Raw genomic sequence first — 23706 nt, 5'->3', positions numbered from 1 at the left:
CTGGGCCCCTACATTGAGGAGGCCACAGAGTCTTAGCCACTGGACCACCAAGAAAGTCCCTATTGTTAATATTTTAGGCTAAAAATGGGAGAGTTGAGTTTTTCCTAGGATTTTACATGACTAGGAGGATCAAGTAAAAGTTCCATTATAATCCCCACAAATAAAAGCTAAAACTCAGCCCCCAGGTCAGGGTGAAGAGAATGAGGGTGGGCGCCTTCGGGAGGAGGGTCTCCACTCCCCTTCCCCGCCACCTCCCAGGAATCAGAGCTGAGTGCTGGCTGAGGGACAAGGACAATGGGGTCCTGACACCATCCCAGCTCTGAACCAAGCCCCTCGGGCCTCCCGGATAGACTGCTGCCTCAGAGTGGCTGCTGCCCTCTTCTCTCTGTGCCCCTCCCCCAGCACTGCCGCCCGAGGCTGCTCGAGCTGGGGCGCCTGGTCCCTTCTGCTCTTTTCCCTCCGCCTCTCCCCCGGCAACGCAGCTGACTGACCGACAGAAGCAGGTGCTTCAGAGGCGGAGGCGGTGCCAGCGGCCAAGGGGTTAATGGCTGGGGCTTGGCGGGACGCAAGGGTCAGATGTCGCTCTGGGATGGGGACAGGCACTCAGGCTGCTATTCCGGGGCTCTGATCCCGGTCGCCTATTTATAGCGCTGGGGGGGCCTCGGCCCCCCCACATACACACAGGCGGCAGAGAGGCTGCTCTGCTGCAATGTCACCGGCGGCGTCACCGCCACTGCAGGCTGCCGGCACCTGCCACTGCCGCAGGAGACGGAGCCGAGAGAGACCCCACGGTTTACGGGCACTGTGTGAGGCGAGGACGCGGCCGGCCATATGGGCAGCACCATGGAGCCCCCCGGGGGCGGCTACCTGCACCTGGGTGCCGTGACGTCTCCCGTGGGCACAGCCCGTGTGCTGCAGCTGGTCTTTGGCTGCACCACCTTCAGCCTGGTGGCCCACAGGGGTGGCTTCTCGGGCGTTCAGGGCACCTTCTGCGTGGCGGCCTGGGGTTTCTGCTTTGCACTCTCCCTCCTGGTGGTGGCCTGCGAGTTCACCCGGCTACACGGCTGTCTGCGCCTGTCCTGGGGAAACTTCACAGCGGCCTTCGCCATGTTCGCCACGCTGCTGTCCGCTACAGCGGCGGTCATCTACCCACTGTACTTCACCCGGCTGGAGTGTCCGCCTGAGCCCGAGGGCTGCACGGCCAGGAACTTCCGCCTGGCAGCCAGCGTCTTTGCCGGGCTCCTCTTCTTGGCCTACGCTACGGAGGTGGCCCTGACCCGGGCCCGGCCAGGCCAGGTGGCCAGCTACATGGCCACAGTGTCAGGCCTCCTCAAGATCGTCCAGGCCTTCGTGGCCTGCATCATATTTGGGGCGCTGGTCCATGACAGCCGCTATGGGCGCTACGTGGCTACCCAATGGTGTGTGGCCGTCTACAGCCTTTGCTTCCTGGCCACAGTGGTGGTGGTGATCCTGAGTGTGCTGGGTCACACGGGGGGCCTGGGCTGCCCCTTCGACCGTGTGGTTGTGGTATACACCTTCCTGGCCGTGCTCCTCTACCTCAGCGCTGCAGTGATCTGGCCCGTCTTCTGCTTCGACCCCAAGTACGGTGAGCCTGGGCGGCCCCCCGACTGCCCGAGGGGCAGCTGCCCCTGGGACAGCCAGCTGGTGGTGGCCACCTTCACTTACGTCAACCTGCTCCTCTACATCGCCGACCTGGCCTACTCCCAGAGGATCCGCTTCGTGCCCACCTTCTAGCATAACAGGTGGCAGTAGCCCACCCACCTCTGCTCTCCAGGGGCTCAGGCATCATGAGAGGACCCAGGTGAACCCAGACCCGTGAGGACGAATTGGAGGGAGGCGGCCAAGAGAGTCATGCCTGGGCTTCTGGCAGTGCTCAGCGGTGCAGCTCAGGGAGGCACAGAGAGGGGACAGAGGGGCAGGAGGCCATGAACAGGTCACGGGGGAGGAGTCTCACCAGGCAACTCCCACTCTATCTCTCTGTCTCTCTCTCGTTCTCTCTCTCTCTTTCCATCTCTCTCCATTTCCTGGCACACCCTCCCTCAGTGCTGGCCCCTGTAACACATGAGAAGCCTTTGAAGCAGGCACTCTTGTGACCCACTATGCGGATGGGGACCTTGAGACCAGGATTACAAAGTTAACCCAAAAGCAGTGTCTGGAGACCACATCTAGGTTGAGTCACCTAAGTAGAGTTGAAAAGCGACAATTCCCAGAGGTGTGGGAAGGGGTCAGAAGGGAACCCAGGAGAGGGCCAGAACCAGGTCAGCGGAGGAGCGTGGGAAGCCAGTGCTTCCTCTGGCCTTGGAGAGGGCAGTTTCTGGAACCCTGGAAAGATCCAGGCAGATACCCTCCTGCTGGGGTATCTGTGCCCGAATGAGGAGAGGAGCCAGGAACTAGGACCCCGCCTTGCCCACCTCTGGTGGCCACAGCCTCGGAAGCCGAGCAAGGACTCTAGAGTGGTCGCATAGGGCAGCCTCAGCAAGCTAGAGAACGCAGGCTTGGAGGGGCCCATAGCAGCCAGCAACACTGCTAAGGGCACAGCACGCTAGGAAGACACTGGGTTCTCACCCACCAGGGAGCCACTGCTGAGCCCCCAGCATCTACCCCGATGTAGCAGCTCCTGCCGTACCTGCCAAGGACCCGGGGGGGCTGGCCTGGGGCAGCCCTGATCCAGAGGAGGACCAGCTTGGGGCAGCCACTGAGACACGAACCTGTGTACCAGGCACCCCCTGGTGCTCACAGACCAACGACCTCCACTCAAGAGTTCCTTTGCCTGGTAGCTGACCACAAGGGCCTGCTGGGGCCACTGCTCTCCACACTCCAGCCAGCTTCTCCCACTCAAGGGCCCAGACTGGGCCAGCTTGGAGCAGACCACTAGCTGCCCAAGCACAGTAGCCGCTCAGCCCATAGCCTGGCCCAGGGCCTTGAGCAGGAAATAAACACCAACGCTGATTTGCACTGAGTAGTTTCTGCTAAGGGGGTGGTGGCCACCTGCACCTCTTGGGCCATCTGCCACAATGTTCCCAGAGAAGAGCCTAGACTAGACCTGGCTGAGTAAGGAGGCAGCCGTGGCGGGGGAGGGGGGTGCTGGTATACTGGGTGTGTGGGGGGGCAGCCTCCCCAGGAAGTAGTGGGTGACAGCAAGGGGAAGATGGGGGTGGGGAGTTCTCAGCACCCCCACCACCACTGTGGTTCCCAGGGGTCCTGGGCATGGCAGTGGGCAGAGGGGCCACTACACTCGTGGTAGCAGAGCCCAAGCAGCTTTTAGGCACAGGGTCCGAGGGCTCCCTGTGCTGGCACCATGCACAGTAAGAGAGACATGGCCTGTCTGCCCACTGGGGAGGGCACACGCACAGGGGTCCTTCACCTGCAGAGGCCCGAGTTCAGCAGCAGATCCAGGAGGGGGCAGGAGCCCCTGTGTCCCGAGGTGTCCTGACGGCTCTGCTGACTAAGGAGGGTGGGGGTTGGAAGCATGTTACTAGGTGACAAAGGCGCCTACGGGCCACACCCTTCTCAGCCCACAGGGAGGCCTTAACAGTTTTCCTTCCTTTTCTAATCCAGTTTCTGAAATGAGTTTTCTGTCACACGTCCCCAGTTTGTTCACTGCCCTGTGATCTTCTGCCCCCAAAGGTCCATCCACTCTAAATTTCAAAGGTCCTGAGCGGAGAGACAGAGAGGGAGGAGAGGGGTTCCAGGGCTCAAGATAAGCGTAGCAGATGTCCTCTGTCTCCCAGGAGGCTGCACTGGGAAATGTCCTCATGATATTCACTCCTTGGATCAGAGGACTCTTTCTTTTTGGAGAAAGGAGTTATTTGTTGTTGTCACGCGAAAAACAATACTTTTTAAAGGATGGACTCTGTTCTCTGATGATATGTGCGCGGTGGGTGCTAAGTCGTTTCAGTCACGTCTGACTCTTTGCAACCCCATGGACTGTAGCCCACCAGGCTCCTCTAGCCATAGAATTCTCCAGGCAAGAATACTGGAGGGGGTTGCCAGGCCTTCCTCCAGGGGATCTTCCATACCCAGGATGGAACCTGGGTCGCTTGCATTGCAGGCACATTCTTTCCCCACTGAGCCACCTGGGAGGCCCCCTCTCTAATAACATACAGTCAAAACACGGTAGGATCCCCGGCTTTACATCTATGCGTTTGAGTCTGGGCCACTCCCTGAGCAATCCATTTTGGACCGGAACTTACAACAGCTCCTCCCTCAGAGGGCGAGGACTGAACGCCACAATAAACACAAGGAGGCCTGAACATCTGCTGTGTACACGAGCTCACTGCACAGTGGTCTGGTGGTGTCGGTGTTGGTCATTATTATGTCAAGAACTCACAGCCCTGCTTTCTGGGGCTGCTGCTGCTGCTGCTGCTGCTAAGTCGCTTCAGTAGTGTCCGACTCTGTGCGACCCGATAGACGGCAGCCCATCAGGCTCTGCCATCCCTCGGATTCTCCAGGCAAGAACACTGGAGTGGGTTGCCATTTCTTTCTCCAATGCATGAAAGTGAAGTCGCTCAGTCGTGTCCAAGTCTTCGCTTTCTGGGGCACAAACATCCAAATACACTGAAATTACATTTCAGAACAGCTTGTCATCATTTAAGATACAGAACCAAAAAAAAAAAGCAGGGGAGGGGATGGGTTGTTAATGAGAATCGCTTCTTACTTTTGCTCTTAACTTTGCTGCTGACTGGGACTCCAGACTATTCTGAACCCCAAAAGCAGGCTCAGTTCAAATGAGCCCTGAGCATGTCCTTCACAAAGATAGCTAGAGATCTTTTGAGAATCTTTTGAGAATCCAGGGCCAAAAGATTTCGTGGACCCTGCAGACAAGATGTCAAGAGACATGGGGTGCTCTGTGGGAACTTGGGCCATTAGGAGGTCATCTTCCTCTGTCTACTGGTTGACCACTACCTACCCCGAGAGCCTGTTTGGGGAGGGTCACGGTGGTAATAGGCCAGTGACCCCCAGGGCCATGTAGTTTTAAAAGGGCGCCTGAGCCTGAGACTAACAGAGGGGAAACTAGTGGGTAAGGAAGGGGTACAGATCTCAGGGGGAGGGACCTGGATTTCCCAGGTGCCTCCCAGTTTTGAGATTCTGAGAAAGCCCAGGGCTGTCTCTCCAGTTTCCACACCTCCGGATATAATTAAAAAAAAAAAATTTAAGTGACAAAATACAGTATCAAAATAGTGTTTTACCTTAAATGCTATTTGATAAATTGTTTTCAATCCCCCATTCCCGAAAATAAAGCAAGAAGCCTAGCAAGTAATTAAAAAAAAAAAAAAAGCATTACAAGAAAGAAAGGAAAAAATCCTAGCTAGTTGTACTCTTCCATACTCGATGATCAAGTTAATAACATGTCTGGACTCAGCGAGCAAGAGCCGCGTCCGTGTTCAAACTACAGGGCCCCACGAGGGGAGCCGAAGCCCAGGGCCGCTCTTTGAGAACCCGGCTGCTGCCGCCCCTCCCCCGCCGCTCTCGGTCCTCAAGCGCGGTCCGGGTTCGGGTGGGTAAGGGTCCAGAGCCCGGGCTGGGGGTAGCGGGGTGCGGGTTCTCAAGCGCGGGGTCGACAGGGCCTAGGGGGCGGGGGCGGGGGGGCCGGGGCGAGAGGATGATGCAACGGCCCCTCGGCACCTCCCGCGCCCCTGGATTGGCCGGCTCCAGGGCGGCCGCGCCGCGGATTGGCTGGGGCGGCGGAGGTGGGGCCCCCGGGAGTGGGTGCCGCGTGGCGGGCGCGGCGGTGCAGACTGGGGGCGACACGTACCGGGTAACTGGGTTATCGGGGTCCAGGCTGAAGTCGGGCTTGGGCGGGCGGTGGTACTGCGGGAGGGAAATGTGGGTCCGTGCCCTCGCCTTCGGCCTGGAGTGGGCTCGGACCTGGGGAGGTGTGGGCGTGGGGAGGGGATTCGGGCGTGGGTGCGTCGGGGCGCAGATGATTCGTCTCCCCACCCCAAGCAGCTGCCGACCTCTTCCGGAGGCGGGCGCGCCTCTCCCTGCTCCCTGTGTCCGGGACCCTCGGGAACCGATCGGGAAGCCGCGGTGGGCGGGGCACCGGAGTAGGGGAGAGTTAGACCGGCTGAGATAGGGCGGGTGCGGGGGGACTCCCGGTGGCGGTGGAGTGACCAGAGCTGGCACTGTCTGCCTAACTTCTTGGGCTGGATTCTGCCCCATCGTCCCGCCTTGTTCTTGCAGAGCCGGTGCCAGCTGAGAGGGCGGTGGGCGCAGACCTCCAGACACTATGAGCGTGGGCTTCATCGGGGCTGGCCAGTTGGCCTTTGCGCTGGCCAAGGGCTTCACAGCAGCAGGTAGGCTCTACGGCTAGGAAAGGACAAACGTTAAGAGGGTGGGCGGTTACCCTTCTCCAGGCTGGGAGTGAGTCGGGATAATATGCCTCCTTTGAGCCCTGTGGGAAACGGTAGTCTTGGGAAGTTTGGAGTAAGGTGGTGGTTGCTGTTTTACCCTGGGGTGGGGGGATTTCTGTTCTTCCTGGGATGTGGGGGAGGGATGCCAGGCCTGGCCTTGAGGGAGGGACTCTTGACTCCTGCAGGTGTTGTTGCTGCCCACAAGATAATGGCCAGTTCTCCAGACATGGACCTGGCCACCGTTTCTGCCCTCAGGGTAGGTGCAGGGTTGGAGGGTGACTGGGAGGCTGTCCCTCTGGAGGTTGGTCAGTATTTCTGGAAGCCAGTGTGTGACAGCCTTGACCCTGGAAGACTAGGAGTAGGGGCCCCAGTGGGCGGCACCATGCCACAGTCCCCCACACCAATGAGAAGAGGGTCCCTGGACAAGACTATCTTAAGACTCTGCCTCTTGGACTACAGATGGCTTCCCTCCCTCAGCTCTTGGGACCTTCGTCGGGCACATGTGCAGCTGGTGGGGAAAGGGTGCTGGTCAGGAATGCGGTTCCCTTAGTGGAGCCCCCACAAGGGGTCACAGTCACAGTGTGGGGGCCAGGACAGACATCCAAGGGCTGAACACAGCTTCAGTTTGCCATAGCTGAGTGATGGCTCCAAGGGTGCTGGCAGGTTCCCAGCTAAAGACTACTATCTACAGCACTACTCACACCTGGAGGGCACGGGGCAGGGGTCTAGGGGCTGCAGACCCAGGTGGGCTGGGCCTGGACTGCGGGCAGTTTCCCTTTTCCGCCCACAAAAGGGTTACCTTTCAGAGCAGAATGCTTCCTCCGCCTTGGGGTGGGAGTGGCAGTTAGAGAATGTCAGCGCCCCATGCCCTGAGCCGCTAGCCCTGCCATGCTGACATTCCCAGAATCCTCTATGATGAGGGGCTTTGTGAGGGGCTTTTGGCCTGGGGGGGACACTGGGGGGGCAGCCAGCCACGAATCACAGGCTGAGCCTGCCTGGGCGCTCCCTGCAGAAGATGGGGGTGAACCTCACGCACCACAACAAGGAGACCGTGCAGCACAGCGACGTGCTCTTCCTGGCCGTGAAGCCACACATCATCCCCTTCATCCTGGATGAGATTGCCGCCAACATTGAGGCTCGGCACATCGTGGTATCCTGTGCAGCCGGTGTCACCATCAGCTCCATCGAGAAGGTGGGCATTGTGGCTCAAGGCTGGCTTGAGGGTTTGGAGATGGGGCAGATGTGTGCGCTGCAGGGGGCTCAGGAGTCCTAGCCTGCTCCACACCTGGGGTCCCCCACCTGTGAAGTGGGTGCATTGGTGCAGCCTGTAGAGCTCAGGAAGTGTTCGGTTGGGTGAGCTGGGTGAGAACATTCACACCCACATCCAGCACAGCCCGCAGGGCAAGGGGCCAGGATGGACACACAGCTGGTTTCTCCTCCAGAAGCTGACGGCATTCCAGCCAGCTCCCAAAGTCATCCGCTGCATGACCAACACGCCGGTCGTGGTGCGGGAAGGGGCCACAGTGTATGCCACAGGCACCCACGCCCAGGTGGAGGACGGGAGGCTCCTGGAGCAGCTCATGAGCAGCGTGGGCTTCTGCACGGAGGTGGAGGAGGACCTGATTGATGCCGTCACGGGGCTCAGTGGCAGTGGCCCAGCCTATGTGAGAACTGGGGAGGGGCAGGGGCAAGTAGGCGGTTCCCAGGACCTCAGGGCATGTCTCCCCATCTTCCACGCTCCTCCTTGCTCTGGACTCCTGCGGGCAGAGCTACTGCAGACCCATCGCACACAGTGGTTCCCAACTACTGCCCACCAACTCGGTCATTCACACAGCAGCTGTTTATAGAGCTCTGGCCGGGCAGTGGGTAGGGCACGGGGAGCCATGAGGTTCCCTGGGGTTGTTGTCCTAAGCAGTGCCTGGAGGAAAATGAGAATGGGCCTGGGACAGTGGCTTAAACGCTTTCTCCCTGCAGGCATTCACAGCCCTGGACGCACTGGCTGATGGAGGTGTGAAGATGGGACTTCCAAGACGCCTGGCAGTCCGCCTCGGGGCCCAGGCTTTGCTGGTTAGTGTTTTTTCTGACCCTCTGGTGGGGGCCACTCCTTGCCAGGACCAAGACTGGTGCATTGGGGCGGATGGGTGGAGAGTCAGTGGGTGTGGCTGGGATGGGGTGGGGGCAGTACCTTCACAACCTTCAGCCCCTCTGTCTGGCTTTAGGGGGCTGCCAAGATGCTACTGGACTCTGAACAGCACCCAGGCCAACTCAAGGACAACGTCTGCTCACCAGGCGGGGCCACGATCCACGCCTTGCACGTGCTGGAGAGCGGGGGCTTTCGCTCGCTGCTCATCAAGGCCGTGGAGGCCTCCTGCACCCGCACACGGTGGGCCTCAGCCACTGCCCACCCACTCTGTCACTGGCTCAGCAGATGGTTATCGAGCTTTGACCTGGCAGTGGGCAGGGCACGGGGAGCCCTGGGGTTGCAGTGTACAGCATCCCTCACCATCCCCCATCATGCTGTGAGGAGGCGCTGCCTCCCAGGCCCAGGCTGTGCTCCTCATTGTTTCATCACTTGTGGCCTTTTGACCGGGGTGGTCATCCAAGCCAGGGAGGCAGGCCAGAAGGAAATCTCTGTGGGGCTGATGATACCACCTTCCTCTTGGCCTTGCGGGGAGAGTGAGAGATGCGCGGGAGGTACTGGCACAACGTCAGCGCAGTCAGTGAAAGCTGAAAGAGCAGGGGACAGACACGGTGTGGCATCTTGGCTCAGAGTCCCTGTTGCAAGTTCAGGACTGCAGGATGGACAGGCCTGTTTCTCAGCATCCTGCCTGCCCTCCAGTCCAAGCCCCCAGGCTTCTCTACCACTGTCTGACAGTGACGCTAGAACATAGCATTGCCCTCTGGGTGCCAGCCTGCAAAGGAGGCAGATGAGGCCCGTGTCCCGTGCTCAGGGCTGAGAGGGCTCCATGACTCAGGTGCTGCTGGTAGATTTGGTGACCCTGAGCTGACCTGAATGGGGTGAGCGGCAGATGGATGGCAGTGTAGGGGAGGGGTCGCTGGCAAAGGGCATTGCAGGGACAAAGGCCCTGAGGTAGGAGTGACAGCGCAGCAGCTCCCTGCTGGAAGCCATGGACTTCCTCCCACTTCCCTCTTGGGCCCCTGAGCTTGGAAGGAGGTGGGGCCCTGGATGCATCCCTCCTCACTGTCTCCCCAGAGAGCTGCAGTCCATGGCCGACCAGGAGAAGGTCTCACCAGCTGCCATCAAGAAAACCATCCTGGACAAGGTGAAACTAGACTCCCCTCCCAGCGCCTCAATGGCCCCTTCTGGCCACTCCAAGCTGCTGCCCCGCAGCATGGCCCCAGCAGGCAAGCAGGACTGAGGGGTCGAGCCTGCCTGTGGGCCACTCTCCGCCTTCTCCTGGGCTCACAGCTCTTGCGCTGGGAGTATCTAGCCCCAGGCTACACAGGGTGTCCTCACATTGATCCACACTGCCCATGGCTTGGTCCACTCGGATCCGCGAGTCATAGCCAGGGACGGGGCACATCACCTCCCAGTGGGAACCTCCATGGTCCCCCAAGCGTGTCCTGGTCCAAAACAAGGATTCTCTGGCCTCAGCCTCCTGATTCGTCCGTCCCCAAACCACGTCAGGACCACCTTCCTCCAAAGCTCAGGAGGCTTGAGGGGGCTTTACTTTCCCCCCTCAGCATTAGCTGGCTTCAGCTTGAGTACAAAGGTCAAGGCCCCACCCCTCCCCACCCTCACCACGAAGGCCCACCCAAAGAGAGCATCTGCCCTTTCCCCACTCACCTTTCCTCAGTGTGGGAAGGACCTGAGGGTCCCCGACATCCCGCAGAAGAGCCCATGGTTCTTGGCCAGCAGGACATTTGAGAAAAAGGTTCTTCAGTCAGTTGGACTTCTGAGGCCCCAACACTCACGCCATCATCTCCCTTTCCTAGCCTGACCCACAGACGCTGTCAGCTCTGTCTCTTAACTTTTTAGGTTAAATAAATTGGTTTCCAGCCCCAATGCCTGGACTTGCAACTTTGTCCCCTCGTGGGGAGGGAGGCTCCCACCTGTGCCGGAGGGTCATTGCTGTCCGGTATAACATTGAAGTCTGGCCCCCACATGCCCAGAGCCCTACATTCCAAGGCAGCCAGCCTGGCTGGTGGGGCTGAGCCTTCCAGTGAGCAGAGCGCAAGGGGGCTTCTGGGGAAAGTCACTAGAGGCATGACTGGAAGCTGGTACCATAGCTGGTCTTGGCAGGCCCTGCTGTGGCGGGGAGGGGTACCAGCCTCAGCACTCTGCGCCTCTTGGTTTGGTGGAGGCTGGTGGAGACAGATGTCTCCCCAGCTTACCCAGGCAAGGCCAAGGGCAGATAAGGAAGAAGCCCCTTAGGAAGATGTGTTAGAGTTCTTCAGAGGAATAACCAGTAGGAGATGGCTTATATATATATAAAACAGGATTTATCATGTTTTATATATGTTGCAAAGCTCATATCATGATTTATCATGAGAAATTGGCTCACAATTATGGAGTCAAGCAGGCAGGTTGGAGACCCACAGAGAACCAGTATTTCAATTTGAAGGCCATCAGGCAGGGTGAACTGACGTAGACAGGTGAGGTCTGAAGTCGTCTGATGGACAATTCTGTCTTACTCTGCAGAGAGTCAGTCTTCTATTCAGGCCTTCAACTGCTTCAGTGATGCTCACCCACATAAGGAGGGCAATCTGCTTTATTGATTAAAATGTTAATTTGGTCTAATGTTGAAGTCTACTGATGTACATGTTACTTTCATACAAAAATGCCCTTGCAGAAGTAGTATTTGATCACCCCATGGCCCAGTCAGGTTGACTTAAAATTATCCATCATCAGAGGCCCACAAGATCAGAGGAGCTGGTGAGGGTCAGAACCTTTTCTGGGGCCAAGAGGGCTCACATTTGTTTGATGAACAGTTACTGAGCATGAAGACAAGGCCCCTTGCCTCCAGAGGTTCACAATCTCACACACACCTGAGTGAGTATGTCAGAGGAGCAAGACGGGGCATCTGTAGGGTGTTGGTGGGGGGGGCACCCAGGTGAAGCGATGGGTCCTGGGAGGGTGAGGAGAGGGGATCAGGAGAGCCCCTGGATAGAGGTTTTCCAGGAACCGCATTGCAAGGTCTCAGCTCTGGTTCATTTCCTTCCCCTAGGCCCACTTAAGACCAAAGCCCTGTGCAAATGTGGTGGGAGCACTCTGGGGACAAGGACATGGTCTTCCAAATCTATGGGAGACAGAAAAAACAGTTAAGGGGCAAGACTACAGCAGTTAGGGCTTCCCTGGTGGCTCAGTTGTAAAGAATCCACCTGCCAATGAAGGAGACACAGGAGACTCTGGTTCGATCCCTGGGTTGGGAAGATCGCCTGGAAGAGGAAATGGCAACCCACTTCAGCATTCTTCCTTGGAAAATGCCACAGACAGAGGAGCCTGGTGGGCTACAGACCATGGGGTCGCAAAGAGTCGGACACAACTGAGCACGCACGCACACAAGGGGCAAGACTACATTCCCTCGTCCCTGTCAGGGTGGCCTCCAGAGTCCCAGTCATTCCCCACGTACCAAGTGCCCAAGGCCCTCCTGAGGCCTGGAGTCCCTGCAGGGCCCCCCTAGGGCATGAGCCCCTGGCATCTCATGCTGGTGGGTAGAAGCATGAGTGGGCTATGGGCCTCACCTGGCAGAATAATTGACAGTGCGGGGAGACCCTGGCACCATCCCTCTGGGGGAAACGTGTCCTGGACGAGATGGTCCCACAGACTGCACATTTGCCCAGGACCAAAGCTTCTCCTTGACTGTTCCCTTCAAGTCAAGGTCAGTCTCACTGTTGGAGCACCTCCTGTGTGTCAGGTGTCTACCAATAAGACAAGGGGGTCTTGCTGCTCCCACACGTGCCCTGGTCTGGGGTTTGGAGAAAGCCAGAAGGTGGTTCCAAAGTAAGGAATCACCTGTCGCAGCCTCGGAGGAGGCACAGGGATCCAGACAAACTTTGCAACAAGCTTTGTGCTACCCCGTGAAGAACACACTGGGTTTCAGCCAGCAGGTCTGTGAACCTTGATTCCAACCACCAAAGGCCAGAGATGGGGAAGTGTGGCAGAGCCACACAGGCCCGAGAAGGGATGTGATGTGGGGAGAATGCTATGAGGTGTTTGGTATCCTGCAGGAAGTGACACCTGCGGAAATCCCTGCAAGTATGAGCAGACCTAAGCAGAGCAGGACAGAAGAAGAGCCTGCAGCTGGTGGTGAGGATGCGAGAGGTCCAAGAAGACCTCTTTCTTGGCCTCAGGGGCAAGTCTTTGCGGTCTAGTACATTAAGAGTTGAGGGTGGGATTTCCCTGGTGGTCCAGTGGGTTAAGAATCCACCTGCAAAAGCAGGGGACGTGGGTTTAGTCTCTGGTCCAGGAAGATTCCACATACTGTGGGGCAACTTAGCCTGTGTGCCACAACTACTGAGGCTGTGTTCTAGAGCCCAAGAGTCACAACTACAGAGCCCACACATCTAGAGTCCGTGCTGTACAATGAGAAGCCACTGCAATAAGAAGGCCTCATTTGCTGCAACTAGAGAAAAACCCACGCAATGAAGGCCCAGCGCAATCAAAAATTTTAAAAAAAATTAAGAAGAGTTGAGGGCTTTAGAAGTCTCTCCCTGGGTATAATAAGGCCCTATAATCTGTGAGACTCAGGCTACACCCAGTGCAGGGGGACACACCTTGCCCTTAAAGAACACAGACAGGATGATAAGACAACCACATGCTGCTGCTACTGCTGCTAAGTCGCTTCAGTCGTGTCTGACTCTGTGCGACCCCATAGATGGCAGCCCACCAGTCTCCCCCGTCCCTGGGATTCTCCAGGCAAGAACACTGGAGTGGATTGCCATTTCCTCCTCCAATGCATGAAAATGAAAAGTGAAAGTGAAGTCGCTCCTCCATCCATGGGATTTTCCAGGCAAGAGTACTGGAGTGGGTCGCCACCCATTTCCCTTGTTTCTTACAGAACCGGTCTAATTGTAGAACAGTATTATACTTAAGAGACCCTCCAACTGGCCACTGTTCGCCATCCTCCAATGGATACTGAGGCCATGCAGTATCACATAGGAAGACCAGGTGTGTCTTCTTTAAGCCCTGGGGCTTAAATCTATCAAATCTATCCCAGTTTTTCAGGATACAGTTCAAAGGAGTGAGGCTGGAATTGTTAGCTCCCATCTTGTCCTGAAGGATCCAAAGTAGGTGATTGCAAAGTAGGTCCTGTGGGATTCTGAGGGAATTAGAGTCTGGGAGAGAGAGCTGCTGACAGCTTGTTGTCTCCTGGCTTTGGGGGCCTCCTGGGTTGGCCTCCATTATTCATTCAGTGGCACTGAATCCCCCTGAGGACAGGCAACCTCTCACTCATTCTTCTTTCAGCTCACCTGATCCCTCTGACCTGCCTGGCAGGGTAGGTCCCCCTTCCTGGCTTTACACTTGAGAAGGTAAATCCAGAACTTCAAAGTAGAAATTGGATCCCTTCAATTTCCCGTCTGCCTTTTGTCACCTTTTTCTCTGGGAATTTTGAAGAGCCGTGAGAACTTACAGAAAGTTCAGGAGCAGACATGGACCGGTGACCTGAGTTCCAGGCAGATGCTGATGAAACAGGAAAGGAAAGGTATAATTCCTACATCAACTGTTAATTCAACAGATGTTTACCCCTCACTCACTCTGAGCCAGATGTGTTCCAGGGACCACCTGAGTCCTTGTGAGGTCTCAGGATGTTGGGTGAAGACAGATTACACTACAGGAAGGATGCTGGAAGTGGCAGACAGACCTAAGTTTTGAATCCTGGACAAGCCTTTCACCTCCGGGAGTATGTGGGTCTTCCGTGAGCCAGGCCAACGTTCCTGGCAGGGCTGAGGCCCGCTCCAGTTACGGAGGCAGTGCATGCAGAGTCTGACAGGCGGCATCAGAACTACCGTGAGAATCTTCTCCGTTATGTGTGGGACCTCTGATCCGCATCTGTACCCTGGACACGTGGCCTTTGAAATGTCCTGCACACAAGGCGCAGGAGAATAGTTGAGCAGGATAGCCAGGCCCCGCCTTGAAGGGGGCGTGGCTGACCGGGAGCGCGCTCCTGGGCTAGTCCCGCGAGACCTCACCCACCGGGCGCGGCGCACGTTGCCCAGGCGACGGCGCCTGGGTGCGCAGGCGCAGTGCAGGCGTGCCCCGCCCCCGCCGCCGCCGCCGCCGCACCTTCCCCTTTAAGCCCCAGCCGGTCGCGTCGCCGCTTCATGAATGGAGCCCACGTGACCAAACATCATGTGACGTCTGTGGAGCGGCGGCGGCGGTGGCTGTGGCGGCTGTGGCGGCGGCGAATCCCGAGCCCCGAGCCTGGTCCAGCCCGGCCTTCCCAACGCGCTCGGCGCGGCCCGCGCAGGCGGCGAGCCCCCACTCTGGTCCCGGAGTACTCGCTCGGCCAGCCCAGCGCGGCCTCGGAGTGCCCACCCCGCCCCGCCCCGGCCTCGGCCCGCCGGGCCCGCAGTGTGGTGGGTGAGTGCGGCGGCGGCCCGGCCAGGGCCGGACGGAGGGTGGCCGGGGATTCCAGGCCGGGGACGGGTGCTCGCGGGGCTGCGGCTCCTCCCGGCGGCGCGGGCCGGGTACTTAGGTCTTTGGGTCTGCCTGTGCCCTGCTGGCGGCCCGTGCCTCGATTTCCCCACCGGTCAGGAGCGGTTCCTGGCCTCTGAGCCGGGGGTAATGGGGTGGGCGCAGGGGCGCTCAGGGGCAGGGCGGGGCGTGTTCTGGGATGGCTAGGTAAAGCCGGGCGTCCTGGAGGGAGGGGCGGTCTGGGTGGCGGGAGGAAAGGGTGGGGTCGAGCAGGGCGCCCAGGGCTCCGCGGAAGAGCTCGGCGGCTCCGGCCTGAGCTGTTGATTCATCAGGTGTCTGTGTCAAGGCTTCCCTGGCGCGGGGTCTTTGGCAGGCTGGGGGCAGGAGGCGGCACGTGGGGGGCGGGATGGGAAGACCCTGCCCGCGCCGGCTTCGCTCCGTCACACGCGTGCCAGAGCCCAGAGGGAGACTTGCTGAGTCATCAGCATGAGGTCACTAGATGCTCGTCCTAATGCCTGGGGGGATTTGAGCTAGGGGCCTGAGAGGCCGGGAAACGAAGGGTGAGAGGGAAACCGTGGGAAGTTAGAAGGGGCCAGGCCCCAGGCTGGGGCGCCTGCTTGTTTGGGCTGATACGTGAGTTTACGATAGGAGGGTGAGGAGTAAACGGAGCAGTCACGGTGCAGGTTATCCCGGGGTAGAGGGTGAAGCCCCTGGTGTGTCCATCCCCTCCCAGGCAGGCTTTTCTCAGGCTGCTGGTCCCTGACCCGCCTCTGGGACAGTTCCCCAAACTGGGAAATAGTTCTGAGAAGAGGGGAGGAGCTTAGGGGGGGCCGTCCCAGCGGGCTGGGAAGTAGGCTTTCCCTGTGGCTGGTGTGGTTGGCCAGGCCCAGCTGTCTCAGGTGGGAAGACATGAGGCAGTGGGAGAAGGAGGGGTGCCTGTACTTGAGTCCTCGGTGACAGTGGACAGTTCAGGGGGCAAGTCGGTGCAGCTCTACCAGGAAATTGGCAAAGGAGAGGAAGCATAAGGACTTAGACTTCAGGGGAGTGAGGTGTCTGGTGACCAGGCTTTGGCTTTCTTCACAGCCTGGCCTTGGGGTCTGAGTGGTGGTAACTTTGAGGGTGGACTGGTGTGATGGCAGGAGTTGACGCATCCTGGTCACCCCAGAGTGGTTCCACTTGAGGTTGGGGCTCAGTACTGTGCAGGTTAGCAAAGAACGTGGCCCTTCTGGGTGTCAGGCCAGTGGTAGGGACTCCTGGGGAGTGACAGCCTGAGGGTGGTGTGGCCTGAACTACTTTTCCTGGGTTTATGAGTGGTTCCTGGTCTAAAGGGTTAGGGGAGCTCTCCGTCTAGACCAGAGCTGACTACTCTTGCCCAGGGGTTCATGGCTAGCCAAGACTGACCTTGTGGTTTGTCCTCCTTCCTCTCCAGCCCTGGACTTATAGATGCCAGGTGTTTTAACACTTAAGCTGATCTTTTGACTGGAATTCTATGCTCCAGGAACATGTAGATTCTTCTCAGCTACTTATGCTCTGGTGGAAATTGTTTTAGACATTTTACAAAGGGCTTCTGGAGAAGGTTGTTCTAAAGGTCAGGGTGGGAGTGCAGTGGTCTTAGGTGAGGGTGCCAGAGTGACCAAGGCCACACCTGCCAGGGCAGTTTGGCCACTGGTGTTTGCGATCAGGAGAAGGAGCTGGGGTGGACTGGCCTCCTGTCTGTTGTCCACACCCGGGAAAGAGGATGGAGCTCGCTCCCCTTTCTGGCTGGCTCTCAGCTTGAATGAGTGGCCCTGGGTACCTTGGTGGATTCCTGCCCTTGGGACCACCCATGCCTTCTCCACAAGGTGTGCTCAGCCTTAGTGGCAGCAGAGACAAAAAACAGGGTAAAGGTTCTCCTTGATCCGGCCTCTGAAATCCCCTCCCTCTGGTTTCTTGTGGAGCCCTGAGCCATCAGTCCAAGCCCATGCCCAAAAGTTGTCTCCCTCCCAGCAGTGTGAGTCCGAAGGTAGTGGAGACCAGGCCAGGAGGTCGGGAGTCCCCGCTTTGCTGAGACCCGCCCCTCCCCTTCACGAGCAGTGCACAGGCACACCTTTGATTAGGAGGCGATTGGCTACACTTGTGCTGAGTTCAGGGCTTCTGTGGAGGGTGAAATCTGCCGAGGAGGCACTTTTCAGCTCCCAGCCGCCACGCTCGGCACTTTTCTGTGTGATCTCTTCAGGAAGTCACCGTGTGCTCAGCATTTGGGGGTGGGGGGTGGGGGGAGGATGGCGTGTGGGAAAAGCTGGTGCCGGGGCTTTTCCTTCGTGCTGACAGTGGAGGACCAATGCAGTGACCCTTGACCTGGACTCAGGGCTCGGGGAGCCCTTCTGGCTCCCCCTGGAGGACCTGGCTCCTGCAGTAGGCATGGGGCCCTGAAGACCTCGTGACCTCCAGCTCCTCTGCCCCACCCTCTACTCTGGAAGAGCGGTGGTGCCATAGCCTCTCCAGGAGGGCACCACAATCCTGGTTAGGCCTCCATTTACCTCCCTGCCTCTAACCTGGAAGATCACAGAGGGAGCAAGGGGACAGAGGTGGTCCAGCTGAGCCAGGAATCCAGGACTCAGTGAGGAGCAGTGTCCTTGGCAGGGCTGCAAAAAGTGAGGGCAGGATGCAGAAAAGATGACCAAGTGGGTGGGTGAGGGGGCCCTCTGGGTTTTATTCCCTGCCCTGTGGGTGGGGACCCCAACCAGGGAGCCAGAGAACAGTCACTGGCCAGAAAGGACTGAGCAGGCCCCTGGGGGGTCAGTTGTGGGCACTCTTGTGAAATACCCTGGATGGGGTGGGGCAGGGGCACAAAAAGCTGCAACCAAAGCCACAGGATGGTTACTCCATCGGCAGCAGAGGTGGACAAAGAGGGCACGGGGCTGGGCTCCCCTGGCAGGAGTGTCTGCCACCAGGAGGGTGGGGAGCTCCCACCCATCCTAAAGACAAAATCAGAGCGGCTTGGACAACTCCGCTTGCTACTCTTCAAACTGAGCAGTCTAGGAGAATTGGCAGTCTCCTGCATCCTCCCCTCTGCTCCAGTCCCCAGTGGGGACAGCCCACTGAGCTTTGTCCCAGGCGGCTTAGGGGAGGTAGAACCCTGGCCCCGACCCTCACCTGCTGTTGGCCAGGCTGGCCTTCGCCGCCCCAGCAGCTTGCTGCTGCCAGTCCCTTGGGGCTGTGTTGGCTGGCGGCCTCGGGGAGTGCCAGGCCGGTGAGAGAGCAGAGAGCGGGAGCGATGTGCTGAGTCAGCATGACTCGCCAGGAACAGCCTTGCTCTGGGGCGCACTGGGGTTATTTTTAAAGCTCCCGGCTTCCTTCTAGGCTGGCCCCTCCCGCATCCTTCTAATCTCTACCCACCGCTCCCGGCCCCTTTTCTTGCCTCTGCCTCCCTAATAGCCCTTCAGTTCCCCTTCCCCCATCTGACCCTCCTAGCCTCCCACCTAGTTCCCTAGGGGCAGGGTGGACAGGGAGCAACCCAACTCAGAGGCCAGGTATCAAAGGGAAGGGGCAGGCAAGGGGTGAGGCTGGGGTGGGGGGTGGATGGGTGTCTTCCCCTGGGTAGACAGAGGGTGTCAGAGGGGCTCAAGTGTCTTTGTGGATTGGGGAGGGAAAGGGAGTGGTCTCCAAGGTCCTGACCTTCGCTCCCTGTCTCGCAGAGTGCCTGCTTGCTGTGCCCTCCGGGTTATGACGACCCCCAATAAAGGAAACAAGGCCTTGAAGGTGAGCAGATAGGGTGGGAAGCGTCTCAGGGCTGGGGTGGCACAGGGGCGATGGCCCCCACTTGGCCCATGACCTCGTGTGCTGTGCCCTCCCCAGGTGAAGCGGGAGCCGGGAGAGAATGGCACCAGCCTGACGGACGAGGAGCTGGTGACCATGTCGGTGCGGGAGCTGAACCAGCACCTGCGGGGCCTGTCGAAGGAGGAGATCATCCAGCTGAAGCAGCGCCGGCGCACGCTCAAGAACCGCGGCTATGCCGCCAGCTGCCGTGTGAAGCGGGTGACCCAGAAGGAGGAGCTGGAAAAGCAGAAGGCGGAGCTGCAGCAGGAGGTGGAGAAGCTGGCCTCTGAGAACGCCAGCATGAAGCTGGAGCTTGATGCCCTGCGCTCCAAGTACGAGGCCCTGCAGAACTTCGCCAGGACCGTGGCCCGAAGCCCTGTGGCGCCAGCTCGGGGTCCCCTTGCTGCTGGCTTGGGGCCCCTCGTCCCTGGCAAGGTGGCTGCCACCAGCGTCATCACAATAGTAAAGTCCAAGACGGACGCCCGGTCGTAGGGACACACTTGGCCAGGCGGGTCTGCAAGGGGCCAGTAGGCGCATGGCAAATTCGGCAGCCCTGTCCCCTTCTTCCTCCCTCGTCTTCCTCTTCTCTCCTTTTCCTCCTCTCCTACCTCCTCCCTTCCCTGCAAAGCACAACCTGCACCCCAGGGGCGCTGGGCTGAGCCCCTTCGATCTCGTCTTTGTCATCGTGTGTTTTGTACGTTGGGATTGGTCAGTTTGGCGGTGACGTGGGGTCGCCCCCACCCCCTGTGTACCATGGGCAGATGGGCTTGGAGTCCAGTCAGCCTGTGGGAGTGGACAGAGGAAGATCAAGCGGGTTCTCTGGGGCATGGGTGTCCCCGAGCACCGAGGGCTGCAGGGCAAGAGAGGCTGTTCTCACTATGGAGTGGCCCACAGGCTCTGACGGCCACCAGGTTAGCAGGAGGCCAGGAGGTTCATTCTCAGCCCAGCCCACAGGCCTAGACGGAATTGGCTGTTCCCGAGAGCCCTGGATGGGCGGGCCACCAGTCTGGCGCTAGGGGGATGGGGCGTCGTGTGGCTGTGGGCCAGGGGCCTTGGCACTCACGCCTGACGTGTTGCACTGAACAAGACCAAATCACTGGTTGTGAGCGTGAAGGGTGTGTCCAGTGTCCTTCGATGGGTCCCGTGTCACTGTTTACATGACCTGTTTGTGTGGTTACATAGCCCTTTATTTAAAAGAGAGAAGTTCCTTTTACGAAGTTATTAAATTATATGTTTAAAAGCTAGAGAAAAAAAAAAGCTGCAGAGTATTTATAAAACTGTCTTTTTAAAAAAAAAAAAAAAGCAAGAACATTTGACCATATACATGGAAAAGGGAAGAAAGTATAATAGAAACTTTGCTAGTTTAAAAAAAAGAAAAAAACAAAAAAATCATTTCTTGTAAACTTACAGACAAGTCTTTGTGGCTGTTGGAGTTTAGTTTTTATATACACAGAGTTATCAGACGTTATTTATAAAACTTAGTTTAAAAAAAAAAGACAAAAAAAAAAGCCAAGCCGCGAGCGACCGGAAGGCGCGTCCTGACGTCCTCCCTGCTATCTCTTTTGCAATTGTACCGAAAGTGACTTACTCCCTTGCCCCTTCCTGCTTCCGTCTCTTGCCGGTGCCGTGGTGTCGTCCGTGCCTGGTGAGGTCTTGTGCAGCGTCACGTGCTGGTGCTTCTGGTGACCTTTGACCTGTGGGTGTCACTTCTTGTGTCTGTTCTCCCGTGTTTGTTTTTTTGGATTTGGTTGTGGTTTTGCTTCTGCTGACTTGTCAGGCCCAGGCTATTGTGCCGGGCTGCGCCTGCTCCAGTGGAGCTTGGGGGTCTGCGCCGCCAGCCCTGCCTCTTCTGCTTTGGCACTCACCTTGAGCCCCAGGGCCGGGGTGGGGGGGTCAGTTGCAGGGTTCTGCCATACCCCTGTCTGACCCTTGGCTTCGCATGTGTGTCTCAGGCTTGGGCTGATCCAGCGGCAGTGTAGGTGAAACTGGGGGCCATCCTGGGCGCCCCCCCTTGGCCCCCCGCACTACTTCCTTATCCTCGGCCTCTGGCCCTGGGTGGGGGCTCGCAGGGATCAAGGAGTCACTGTGGGTGCCCACCAGGCCAGGGCCAAGCTGCCCCTGGCTGTCTTCCTTCTGGCCTCCAGTTACCGTGTTTGGGCTCCAGCCACCAATCTGAGATTTGTTTTTGTGGGTTTCAGGTGGGCCTCAGCAGGAGAAGCCCAGGGACCCACTGCCCACTCATCCCAGAGCTGTTTCCATGCTGCGGGACGGTGCTTCCCAGGCAGAGCCAGGTGGTTTCGGGGCCCACCTGGAGCAGCCCCTTCTCCTTGCCTGAAGGCCTGGGGGTCCCCACCAGTGCCAGACAAGGGCTACGGTCTCCGGGGCTAGGTCCTGTCCCTCCTCTCCCCCCGAACATGCTGGCAGCTCTTGGCTTTGGGCCTTCTTTCACCACCCTTTGGGGTCTGTGTCTTCCAGGGATCCGCTGCTCGGCTTGTGGAGGTGCTTCCCCAGGGCTGAGCCCACCTTCCCATCATGGCCACTCAGTGAGGCAGCCAGTCTCAGACTTGGCTTGGGCAGCTGCTTGTAGGCATGTGATGGGGGCTGCCTGTGGTGCCTGCCCCTCCCGCCCCCCAAGAGGCTACTCCCCTGGCTCTGGCCATGTGGGGCTTGGCTACTACTTGGGGTCGCTGGTTGGCTTCTCTGGGGGCCTGAACCCCTTGAAAAAGCACAGAAGTGGGCTAGTGAAAAGAAAAACAGTGTGGCCTGGCAGGGTTAACCTTGTGGACAGTAGGATCTTCATCCCCGAGTTTGACGCAGCATGCCCAAACTCTGGGGAATTTGGGCTGTCAACTGTTGTCTTGATGGGCTTGATCTTGACCCTAGACACTCAGAGACATTCCTGGCTATACCCAGGTTGGCCTGCAATGGAGATTTTGACCATTGACTCTGAATCACTTAGTGGCTTCCTTTGGCTCCCTGCAGTCTGGCTTTGTCTACCTAAGGTCCAGAAGAGAGTGGTTGATGTTGCTTGTAGCAGCAAGTTGGAATCACATCATAAGAATCCCTAAAGAGAGATCATGCCCTGTCCTGGACAAGGGGAGGGACAGGCTCTCCATGTCCAAGTACAGTCCCCACTTTTGTTCAGAGGTGGGGCCTCCATCTCTGTGCACTCCTGTCATGCTGTAGACCTGGAGAGAGGAGGTTTGAGGGTGGGCATGTGTTGAACAGAATTACAGGTCCTTGGTTTGGTTTATAGATGCGTCTGGAGTTAGTGAGGCTATGCTTCCTTTTGAGGTTTTTGGATTTGGAGCGACTCTTCCTTGGATCTGGGGAGCATCCTGCTCCCCTTAAGCCAGCCTCTTGGGGCTGCTCTGCCCCTCCCCCACTTCACTTTGGTTCTTGACAGTAGATCCTGTGTCCACATGTGGCTGTTTGGTGTCTTTTTGATTCTTGTTAATTCATTTTTCCTACTGTGAGTGTGTCATGTTCTCTTTCTCCTCAACTTTTTGACACAGCGAATTGAGGACTTTGGCCCAGGCCAGGTCTCCCAAACTTGTCCGCTAAGTAAACCATAATGTGCACCTTCCTTTACACTTTGCCCTCACCCAGTCTTCCCTTATCCCAACATGGACACTCAGATTTCAGAGGCGAACCCTTTGGGAACAGGTCAGCTCCTGCCCAAAGTTATGGCTCCAGGGAGCCCTCCCTGTGGCTCTTGGCCACTGCTCCAGGTAGCACTCACTGCATTGGAGAAGCTGTGGCTGCTGGGTGGTGTGCTGGTTTCTGCCAGGTGCCAGGTCTCCCTGGAGGCTTTTCTACTCTTGGTCCAGGCCTCCAGGTCTGGGCACAACCCTGACCATCAGCAGCAGCCTCAGTGGTCGGTGCCTGGGCCTGCAGCTCTGATCTGCTGCAGCCTGCTTTGGGACAGATGATCAAGCCCCATCGTGTCACTGCTGCTTCCTTCTCTGGAGTGGCTGGTTGGCTGAAGCTTCCGTCCACAGCTGGGAAGCCACAGCCTGCAGCACTGTTTCCGCTCTAGGATCTTGTAAGTTACTTTTTTAGGCTGTGGTTTGGTGAAAGGAACCAACACATTAACGATTTTTCTCCCCCAGAAGCCACCGAATAATTCTTTCTGGCAGGTTTTTGCCTTCCAGTTAGCTGTCTGGTTTTGAAGCGGATGGGAAGAGGCAAGGGTGTGCCCTGGAGACTGGTAACTTGTCTTGCTCTGGTCTGTGTCCTGAGCATGTGGTATACTTGTTGGACCAGTCGCACACATTTCCACCCCACCCTGGAGCAGCAGTCTTGGTACGTGGGTGTCCCTCCAGTTTGAGCTGGAGTGTTAGGAGAGCCGTCCCTAGTGACCTGTGAAGGGGGACCCCTCTAACGACCTTGTGTCCCAGCCCCACCCTCTCCACATCCCCTCAAACTGCTAGTCCCTGAAGCCTTTAACCAAACGGGAGTGGGTACAGAAAACCTTCTCCTGGCATCTTACGGCAGCAGGATAAGGGCTGTCCAGTGTGTCCAGCTCTGCTGCTCTCCTGGCGCTGAGAAGGTGGGCCGAGCAGAGTTGATCAGATCCTACCTGCCCCGCCTAAGGCTAAAGACAGGAAGTGGGGGGCGGGGGTATGCTGGGATCTGCCGGGGCGGGCGGGGGTTGTTGAAGATCCAGGTGGGGAAGGGCCTCACTGGGGCACCCTGGCTGACCTGGGCGGCCGCGGCCTCGTGCCCTCCCTGCCCTGTGCAGTATTTATTGCTAAATTATTGTCCAGGAGGGGCGGCACTGGGCCAGGCCCCGGGTATTTATTGCTGTACATAGTGTATGTTTGTGATATATAAGGTTTTCTTTATTTTGTATATGATCAATAAACACCTTTTAAAGAGACTGGCAGGTGTTTCCTTGGGGCAACGCGCGGGCGGGGCGGAAGGGCGGGGCGG

General features: G+C 58.0%; 3 protein-coding genes across 6 annotated transcripts; all 3 read left to right on the top strand.

The window, feature by feature from the left end:
* Window positions 1-691: 691 nt before the first annotated feature.
* MYADML2 (myeloid associated differentiation marker like 2) lies at window positions 692-2973 on the top strand. The gene has a single exon (XM_055575402.1). It carries the CDS (start codon window positions 832-834, stop codon window positions 1753-1755), a length of 924 nt encoding a protein of 307 aa, XP_055431377.1. The 5' UTR covers window positions 692-831; the 3' UTR covers window positions 1756-2973.
* Window positions 2974-5636: 2663 nt separating this feature from the next.
* Window positions 5637-10401, top strand: PYCR1 (pyrroline-5-carboxylate reductase 1). Its single transcript, XM_055575401.1, has 8 exons — window positions 5637-5779; window positions 6205-6317; window positions 6560-6630; window positions 7387-7566; window positions 7817-8038; window positions 8349-8441; window positions 8594-8757; window positions 9589-10401. Exons 2-8 carry the CDS (start codon window positions 6251-6253, stop codon window positions 9752-9754), a joined length of 963 nt encoding a protein of 320 aa, XP_055431376.1. The 5' UTR covers window positions 5637-5779; window positions 6205-6250; the 3' UTR covers window positions 9755-10401.
* A 4234-nt stretch (window positions 10402-14635) lies between these two features.
* On the top strand, window positions 14636-23653 carry MAFG (MAF bZIP transcription factor G). Of its 4 annotated transcripts, none has more exons than XM_055575396.1 (3): window positions 14636-14915; window positions 18651-18714; window positions 18811-23653. In XM_055575396.1, the coding sequence occupies exons 2-3, from the start codon at window positions 18679-18681 to the stop codon at window positions 19261-19263; spliced, it is 489 nt and encodes a 162-aa protein (XP_055431371.1). In that variant the 5' UTR covers window positions 14636-14915; window positions 18651-18678; the 3' UTR covers window positions 19264-23653. The 4 variants fall into 4 exon arrangements, with proteins under 4 accessions (XP_055431371.1, XP_055431369.1, XP_055431372.1 ...); XM_055575394.1 differs by having other exon boundaries at window positions 14638-14919; XM_055575397.1 differs by lacking the exon at window positions 14636-14915 and adding an exon at window positions 17242-17606.
* The last annotated feature ends 53 nt before the right edge of the window (window positions 23654-23706 follow it).

The sequence above is a fragment of the Bubalus kerabau genome, chromosome 4 (genome assembly GCF_029407905.1).
Source record: "Bubalus kerabau isolate K-KA32 ecotype Philippines breed swamp buffalo chromosome 4, PCC_UOA_SB_1v2, whole genome shotgun sequence".
Taxonomy (NCBI): domain Eukaryota; kingdom Metazoa; phylum Chordata; class Mammalia; order Artiodactyla; family Bovidae; genus Bubalus; species Bubalus kerabau.
This window is presented reverse-complemented; position numbering and strand designations above follow the sequence as displayed.